The sequence below is a fragment of the Chelonoidis abingdonii genome, chromosome 19 (genome assembly GCF_003597395.2).
Source record: "Chelonoidis abingdonii isolate Lonesome George chromosome 19, CheloAbing_2.0, whole genome shotgun sequence".
Classification (NCBI taxonomy): domain Eukaryota; kingdom Metazoa; phylum Chordata; order Testudines; family Testudinidae; genus Chelonoidis; species Chelonoidis abingdonii.
The window spans coordinates 24,673,247-24,682,388 of NC_133787.1; the positions used below are offsets into that span (position 1 = coordinate 24,673,247).

The 9,142-nt window shown below is 44.6% G+C and overlaps 2 protein-coding genes across 6 annotated transcripts in view; one reads left to right on the plus strand and one right to left on the minus strand.

The window, feature by feature from the left end:
* LOC116816978 (transcription initiation factor TFIID subunit 4-like) overlaps positions 1-1,837 on the minus strand; it is a 213,288-nt gene extending 211,451 nt beyond the window's left edge. For both annotated transcript variants that reach the window (XM_075073847.1, XM_075073846.1), the window contains exon 1: positions 473-1,837. In XM_075073847.1, the coding sequence (XP_074929948.1) occupies positions 473-1,775 (1,303 nt within the window). In that variant the 5' untranslated portion in view covers positions 1,776-1,837. The remainder of the gene's footprint in view (positions 1-472) is intronic.
* A 3,614-nt stretch (positions 1,838-5,451) lies between these two features.
* Positions 5,452-9,142, plus strand: part of LSM14A (LSM14A mRNA processing body assembly factor) — a 36,076-nt gene continuing 32,385 nt past the window's right edge. For 3 of the 4 annotated variants that reach the window (XM_032766693.2, XM_032766692.2, XM_075073701.1), the window contains exon 1: positions 5,773-6,379. In XM_032766693.2, coding sequence (XP_032622584.1) covers positions 6,259-6,379 — 121 coding nt within the window. In that variant the 5' untranslated portion in view covers positions 5,773-6,258. Of the gene's footprint in view, positions 6,380-9,142 lie in introns of all 4 variants that reach the window. The other variant, XM_032766691.2, reaches the window with a different exon arrangement.

Genomic DNA, 9,142 nt, shown 5'->3' on the forward strand with positions numbered 1-9,142 from the left:
TGCATTAGATTATTCAATTAGCCACATCAGGACATACACTGCTTGAATGGGGAGAACTTTTCCCTGCATCAGCAATAGTAAAGCAAATTTAACAAAATTTAGACCTACAACTAGATAGGACACCTATCTATAAATCAGCAACTTCTAAAATGAAGTGTTTTGTTTTATTTTACTGCAGATTGCAAAAAACTTACCATATTTAACATTTTCCATTAAGCAAATAATTCTCCCCGACAACCATCGCAACATTTTTTAAATTAGCCACCACAAATTTTAAATTGATTAAATAATAATTTTAGTAATGTCAATGTGTTTATTAGAACAGAATTCATTTTAAAAGTATGTGATTACTGGTGTACCATGCATTTATTTGATAGTTCTGTACTTGAACTGTAGTACAGCCACAACTTTGAAAAATCACAATGAGGAAAATGGGTTAACAGAGATTAATAAGCCTGTAATTTCCACTTACCAGGTGGTATAGTAAAACCTGGAGGCAACTGGATTGTAGTCTGCTGAGGCGGTCTAACAATCAGTTGTGGTGCAACTATTCTCTGAGCAGAACCCACTGCAGGTCTGGGTGACAACAACTGGGGGACTGCAGAGACGACAGGTACAGCAGTGGCTGATTTGGCTACACCAACAGCAGAGCCAGGTGGCCCTATAATATTAACTGCAGGTTTAGAAATAGCAGTGAGAGTGATCGGGCTGGACACTACCGGGGCACAGTTGGCTACTGAATTTTGGGCTGGATGGGTGACAAGGTTCATTGTAGGAACAGAACTGGTAGAGTTACTGAGTGCATTTACTGCAGGATTGTGTGTGAGAAATTTAGTCTGTGCTGTGGAGGAGTCTGGTTTGCTGTGGCTGACAGCCGGATTCTGATGGTTAACAACTTGTGTTATTGCTGCTGGGGCACAACCAGCCTTTAGACTCTGAGTGACAACCACAGGAACGCTGGAAGAAGTGCCATTCCCACTGTGTGCTGCGGGAGGAACAGTATGCAGCGCAGGTCCCTGGAGAAGAGAGAGAACAGGAGGAGGAGGAGGAGGAGCAGCAGCAGCTGTACTACCCAGCATTACCGCCTTTGCAAGTTCCCGACTTGCTGCGGCTGCTGCTACTGGAGTGACAGCACCGGCAGCCTCGGGCAACCCTCCAGCAGTGGCGGCCTCGGAGTTAAGCAGCAACACACTGTCCACCGCACCAGCGGCTGCTGCCGGAGAACTACACCCAGGTCTGGGGCTCTCCATTTCCCAGGCACCACTGCCAGCAGCGGCTTTGGCATCCACGTGGTTGTTGACAGGCTGGGTTGGGGCGCCAACAGGCGGAGGTGGGGCAGCGGACTGCAGTGGGGCAGGGGCAGCAGGTACACTCGGGTTGTTGCTCCAAGGAGCTGCTCCATGTGATTGCTGCATGCTACTACTGTTTACACTCGCTGCCCTCCCGGCTGTCGCCGCTGGCGGAGACAAGGCTGGGGGTGGGCTGCCCACGGCACGTGGACACCTGGCGGCCTCCCCTGCCCCGGGGAAATGAGGAGGAGCAGGATGCCCTTGCTGCTGTTGCTGGACTGGGCTGCCGCCCTGCACCAGGCTCCCCTGGTGCTCTTGCTGCTGGTGGGATGGGGGGCTGCTGTTAGGGGGGCCCCCCTCGGCGGAGCCCCGCCCGCCGGCCAGCTGTGATTCCAGGGAGCCCACCAGGTCGCTGACCGCCTTCTCGTCCACCTCTTCGGAGAAGAGCAGCATATCTTCCAGAGAGTCCGAGGCGCCCGCCGCCATCTTGCGACAAGCTGGGAGCCGGTCGCTCAGCTCACATGCGCGTCCGCCTTCCGCCGCGCGCGAGGCATTCTGGGAGGGGTCGGTCCCCTCCCGCTCAGAGGGGTCGAGCCTGGCTGAGGGAGGGTAGGCAGGGGAGTGGAGGTCGCTTTGTGCTGCGGCCTGGGGCTCCTCTCGCTCTCAGTTGTTGCCCGTCTCTTCGGCTCTCCTGTGGGTCAGTGGGGGTTTCTCATCCACTTGTTATGTCTTGTCTTTTGGAATGTAACTTTTGTGTCAGGTACCCATTTTTGCTATATCGATCCAAGCACAATGGGGACCAGTTTGGTTGAGGCCCCTAAATGTTACTACAATAGATTTTAAATAATAAATTTAAATTATATAATAATTTACTTTAACTGCCAATGTTAACAAATTAATTGTTTATGGCTGTAACAGATGAAATTGGGAACAGGGGGAATGAAACCTATGTTGGTGGGGAATCAGGAGGTGTGCCAGGGAGAAGAGAGCAAGGAGGATAGGAAAAGGTAAAAATAGTCATCACAAATATATTTTAACTTTAACAACATAAAGAGTGACTATCCAAAGTGTAGGTAACTTTTATAGTTAAGTGTAGTTTACTACTTAAAGGTCAGTATTCAACCCTTACATTTATTTAAACCTTCCCCCATGTTAGAGGGAGTTCTGCTGTGGTTTGAGGATAGCATAGAGTCCTAAATGTATACCCTAGCCTACAAACCTTCTTAAAAATAGAATTCAGTCCTCTCCGCAGAATGAGTTTGACATCCCTTTTTTAATTAGGCTGATTATGCGGTGATCCCCAACTGGCAAATTCAGTACTTTAGTACGCACTCTACTACTGTTAGAAAAAAATCTTACCCAACCTTTTTTTCTATGTATTAATAGAATATCTAGAGAACAAGTCATATGTTATTGTTCATAAACATAAGAAATTCCATTGTAGGGCTCACAGGATGTATTCTGCGTCTCCACTGGTGTAAAGAGGAAAAAGAGCGAGCCTGATTCTAGGTTACAGTACAACCCCTTACCATTACACCACTCTGACCACATAAAGGGGCTTCAAATGGGGAAGACATGGTTGCCTGAGGTCTCCCTTGTTCAGGAGGCCTTTGTAGCCATCATTGAAGTGACCTAATAGTTCTACTCAAGCCATGTTCCCAGCCCCTACGGATGGGGGACATGTCAGGGATACAAAGGAGGGTACGGCTGGAGCACACTACAGTACAGCTATTTCGAAAGAGTCCTTAAGAAGTAATAGCTCTAAAGCAGGACCCCTCAATGGCCTCAGAATAGAGGGAGTCAGGAATGCACCAGGAAAGCCACCTTTCCTCTCCCTCCATTTCTGCCACAAGTCAAGGAACAGAGTAACTGAGATTAGACCCAAAGCTCTAATTTTTCTGTTTTGGGGGAGTACAGAAATCCCTCCTTTTTCTAAGGCCCAAATAAGAATACACAATTTCCTCCTTAATGGAACCAGACCGACTATTCCTTTTGTGTTTTGCACTCCTTTCAAACAAACTTTCAATTTTATTTTTTTAAGAAAGATTTTTCTTTCAAAATGAGAATATCCTTGTTTTCCAATTCACGCCAAGTTGATATATAATGTGAGCCCTACTCTGATAGATCTTGTGAAGCCAGCCACAGTTCAACTGCCAGCCTAGCAGTCCCACTGACTTTGCGCACATTCATGGGTTTTTGCAGGACCAGGGCCTCTATCAAAAAGTTCATAGGAAGTGTGTGTGAGTTTGGAAGGAGGTGAGGGATTTTGCAACAGTTTATGTTGAAAGGAGGCAAGTATTGGCCTTTTATTCACAAGGAAAAAATAATGCAATTAATATTTTATATAGACATTTTTTAATCTGGGAAGGGTTCTTGTATGGGTGAGGCAGTCCACTTTCCAAGCATAGGAATGGGAATATTTGTCCTTTCCATAGAGGACAAATAAATATCTGAGCAGCACTAATGGGAAAATGTCAAACCCTGCTGTAGCTCATAACACCATAATATTACAAGTGAAGCAGTGAGGAGAAGAGGCCCAACTGGGAGAGATGCTGAGGTAGCTACTGCTAATAACAGGAGGATTTGGTGGTGCTAGGGAGAAAACTGGCATTTTCATGAGAGAGAATTGATGAAGTGAGTAAAGAGAACTGATAAATGTGTTGGGGGAAACAAACAAATATGTCATGGGTGAATGGTAAATTAATAAACTGATTTAACAGCAGGTAAGAGAAATACATGTAGATAAGACCTAAGGCACCATCTGTTTTCTTACTCTTGTTTAACTAAAGGTGATTTTAAATGGATTTAATTAAACTGGTGCAAAAGGCTCTTGTGGACACTCTTATTTCAGTTTAAACCAGGCTTGTTTCAGTATAGTTAAATCAATTAGGCCTGGTTTAACCACAGTTTTTATACTGAATTATTTCACTCAGGGACATGATTTCATATCACTGTATTTAAATCAGTACAACACAGTGTGTGCATACAGTTATTCCATTATTAAGTTGCTTATACTGGTATAACTTAACATGTAGAATAATCTATACTACTAAAAGCATGTTTATATCAGTATAACTGCATCCAAACTAAGGGTTTGTACCACTAACTACATCTGCATCTAAACCAATATTGTTAAAGCATTACAAAAATTGTATGTACACAACCCCTTAGAAATTGTTAAACTAAACCAAAATAAGCCATTCTTAAAGAAGTGTCTATACAGAGGGTTGCACATCACAATTTATACTATGAATTTTTACAGCTTAAAAAGGACCCAGTTTTAATTAAAGGTTTAAAGTATATGTGTGAGTGGGTAATCTATAAAACATTTAGATTTTCTGCCTCCATTTATATCTCATAGAGCTGGAAGGGACCCTGAAAGGTCATGGAGTCCAGCCCCCTGCCTTCACTAGCAGGACCAAGTACTGATTTTGCCCCAGATCCCTAAGTGGCCCACTTAAGGACTGAACTCACAACCCTGGGTTTAGCAGGCCAATACTCAAAACCACTGAGCTTTAACTGATCCACTTTATTCTTTTTATGACAATATAATATATACATGTAAGCTACATCTTGTTGTACAAAATGTAGGCCCAAACCTACAAAAATTTATGTACTTTCTTAATTTTAGTCACATGAGCAGTCACACTGATGTCAAAGTACTTATTCACATATGTAAAGTTAAGTACATGCATAAGCGTTTACAGGATTGGTCCTGAGGTCTGCACTTCATAAAATTAGCCAGACATCTAAAACAGACTTGTAATGAAGCACATATGATTTGTGTATATGTTGGATTTGTTTTATGTAATAAGAACAGGAGTACTTGTGGCACCTTAGAGACTAACAAATTTATTTCAGCGTAAGCTTTCATGGCCTACAGCTCACTTCTTTGGATGCATGGAAGAAGTGAGCTGTAGCCCACGAAAGCTTATGCTGAAATAAATTTGTTAGTCTCTAAGGTGCTACAAGTACTCCTGTTCTTTTTGCAGATACAGACTAACACGGCTGCTACTCTGCAACCTGTTTTTATGTAATAGTTATTTCTGTCACTGTAAACTTTATTTTCAAATACATTTCAAAGTTTGTAAACATGGAAAAGTACTTTAAAATGTTCATGCTGTTGAACAAACTGGTTAGTGTTTCCTTTTAACTTGTTCAGATTAACACATCGTATGTGAGAAAACCAAGGTCCTAATCCTGGAATGAGAACTACCCAGGTGCCTAAGCAGAATTCTAGCACGAATATTGACTGTAGGCCTGGGGCCTAAATGGCGATTGCTTATTAAGATGTGTGTGTGAGAGAGGCATTTCGTGGCCGGTGGCTTGTCTCTTAGCAAAGCCAAAGTATCTCACATGCTGTTGTTGTTTTTTCCCATGGGCTAAAAGCCAATGCTTGACACGCCTCCAGCGTTTTAGACAAATACGCTCAGGAGTGATGCAAGTGAAATGAAATTGCAGATGATGTCATCTAAGGCCACTCAAACAAAGTGCCATGCAACGTGCGCAGTAGGACACATGCGATGTGTGCACAGAAAGGTGTGTTTATAGTCTAATGCATGGCGGACTCCACACTTCATAAGCACAATCTGTTCATTACACTTCTCCATAAAGCCCTTCGTCTCTATCCTACTTTCGCCTCTTCTCTCATCCCCTGCACCTGTGTGACCGCGGCTATCGCGAGATCGCTGTGTTCCCGGCATCCATTTCGCGGCCTGCGACGGAGAAGGGGCGGCTTTGAGAGAAGATGAAGGCGGCGGCGGCCATGTTGGTAGCTTTAGACTGCCTTCGACGGGGGTTGTGCTGAGGGGCCTGCGTGGGGGGAGCGGTCGCTGGACAGTCAACACGCCCTCGCGCCTAAACTCGGAGCAGTGGAGTGCCCGCTCGGACTGTAGGGGCTTCGCTTAGCCGCCTGTGTCCGGCCTCAGGAGTGCTCGACAAGGGGGTCCCTGTCCAGGGAGCCGGCGCCATGAGCGGGGGGACGCCCTACATCGGCAGCAAGATCAGCCTCATCTCCAAGGCCGAGATCCGTTATGAAGGGATCCTGTACACCATCGACACCGAGAACTCCACCGTGGCGCTGGCCAAGGGTAAGGGGCTGGGGGGGTGGTGGCGAGCGGATGGCTGCGGCCTCGGGAGTCCCAGCCCGCTACGGGTGGGGAGAGACGAGCCACCCAGAGCTCCACCGTGGTGCCGGCTAACGAGGGAGAGGAGCGCGGAGCGGCGGTCCGCTTTACACTGTGAAAGGACCGGGACTCCACAGTGCACCTGGCCAGAGGTGAGGGGCCGCCGAAGGAAGTGGAGCAGGGGCCTAGGGGGCGCTGCAGCCTCGTTCCCTGGCGGTGCAGCGCCCCCAGTGGCGGAGGGTGCGGAGGTAGGAGTTGGGGGGGCAGTCAGGGATCAGATTCAAAAGCTGCTACGAGGGCTTCTGCCCAGTGTTGTCACAGGTCTCTCTAGAGCTGGCCCAGACTGAGGCTATGGGGAAAGCAGAGAAAGGGAGATGCGCTGTGGGGCCACTGGGACCAATAACTTCACTGTGGAGTTGGGACTGCGTGAGGGGTCATGGCAGTGGTGGTGCAAAAACTCGGTGAGCAGCTCTTTGTAATGTGTGCTGGTGAGGCAAAAGTGGTGTTTGGTGAGAAACAGAGCAGGGATTCTCTACTCTGAGGAAGCCTTCGGTTTTGTAGGGCTGGCCCTGAATTAGAGGAAATTGGCTATTAAGTGGACCTGTGTGTTGTGAATGAGGAGTCCAGGATAAGACCGCAAGGAAAACTGGGGGGATAGTATCAATGATATGCATAAGTGAACCCTGTACATCCACACTAAATATTCCACCAAGGTGTTAGCTGAAGCTTAAAGGGACCAAAGGCTTAGGGGCCTGTATCCTGGACTAATGGATGAAGTTTTCTAGGAGGGGATCCTGTACACCTTTGATACAGAACTTCACAGCATTGCTGAATGGGTGAGGGTGGAGAGAAGGGGTTGAGATCTTCTAGAAGGAGATCCTCTAGATTATTGATGCTGAGATTGGCTTTGGCACTGTGTGTTTACCAACAAGGTGAACCTGACTGTGGGTCATTTTGTTCTCTAGTTTATAAAGAAAGAAAGTGGGTAAGGTACTGTAATTCCTTTTATTGGACAAGCTTCTGGTGGTGAAAGAGAGAAGCTTTTGGGCTTCCGAGAGCTCTCTTTCAGGTATCTTTATGTATACACACACATGCTTGTATTGTGCTAGTGATTTTGATGTAGCCTCATCTGCTATGAAGATTCAAGGTTGAGGAGGGAAAAACACCACCAAGTGTAGCAGAATCTTTGGGCTATATGAAGAGTGCCTATATTTGTGATGTGTGAGAGAATAGAGGGCTTTAGGCAGCATGGGGGATGTCTGGAGTCCATGAATTTTAGTACCCACAGTGAGAAGAAAGCATCTGTGATGGGACTTGCCAGGTGTGGTGGTGATCTGTTTCATATGAGGTTCTCTGAACACAGGACATGGGTCTTGAAAATGAATTTATGCAGGTAGAAAATTGAGGTTGGTCTCTTTCAGCAAGGAATATCTGCTTTAAAATACAAATGTATTTTGCTATAGTTTTCATATGAACTCTCTCTTGAACATCTTGTTTAAATAATACAAATTACATGACAGGGAGAATTTTTTTTCCTGTTAGACCAAGAGAAAAATAGCTTCCTGTGTAATCCAACAATGTAAAAGGTTTGGAAAATGTACATTTTTTGTGTGGCATGTGTTGCCCTCTGAAGTATGTATTATCCTTTGTCTTCAGTGTTGCATGTCATTGGATTAAAGGCGACTCAGTTTCTTACAGTAGTTTAATTGCTTCAGCTCACATTAGCTTTAGTGAAAGTTCACATTAGATGACAGCTCATGCAAAACAGAGCTCTTAATAGCTAACATGCGTGTATATAGTATTGGGACTATTATTCTTTGCAACACATGTTGAACTTCAGGCATATGTATAAGAGTATGCAGAATTGGAGCCAAAGTTGCTATAAAATACCATAGTTCATGATGTTAATCAGATAAACCTTTTTTTCTCATAAAGGGATGCCATCAATTTAATATCACAGTGAATTCATCTGTTCATTAAAAGTAACAGCTAAGATTGCAATAAGTGAAAGATGAATAGATGTAAGTTATTTATACTGCAGTGGTACCTAAGGACTCCTAGACTGTGATTCCACATATAAACACTCAAGATAGTGTCTGCCCCAGGGAGCTTAGAGTCTATATTTGCTTATGCTGTGAGTGGGACAGATTGGCCAGCACTGCTCACTCCTATAACAAACTAATAGCTTTTTCACCGCACACTGACAGGATATGCATATTCAGTATGGTCCAGTTTTGCCATATTTATGATGAGTTGTACTTTGCTTCTGAGCTTTGTTTAGTTTGATTTTTTTTTTACTGTGCAGTAATAGAATACCCATCCAGTGTCCCTATGACCCATCATAATCATTTAGAAATAAAAATGTCAGTTATCCTGAGATAGAATCAAATATAAATCTAACCACTTAAACACTCCACAAAATCCTCACCAGAGGTCCACAGCACTGCTGTCCATCCCTACCTGTTTGCCTATAGTTAAGGGAGAAAAGTTGGGCCTTGTGGGACAAGCTGAGTGTTAACAAATATGTACCAACGCAGGACACAAATTCTAAAGCAGGGGTTGGCAGCCTTTCAGAAGTGATGTGCTGAGTCTTCATTTATTCACTCTAATTTAAGGTTTCGCATGCCAGTAATACATTTTAGCATTTTTAGAAGGTCTCTTTCTATGTCTATAATATATAAGTAAACTATTTTTGTATGTAAAGTAAATAAGGTTTTAAAAATGTTT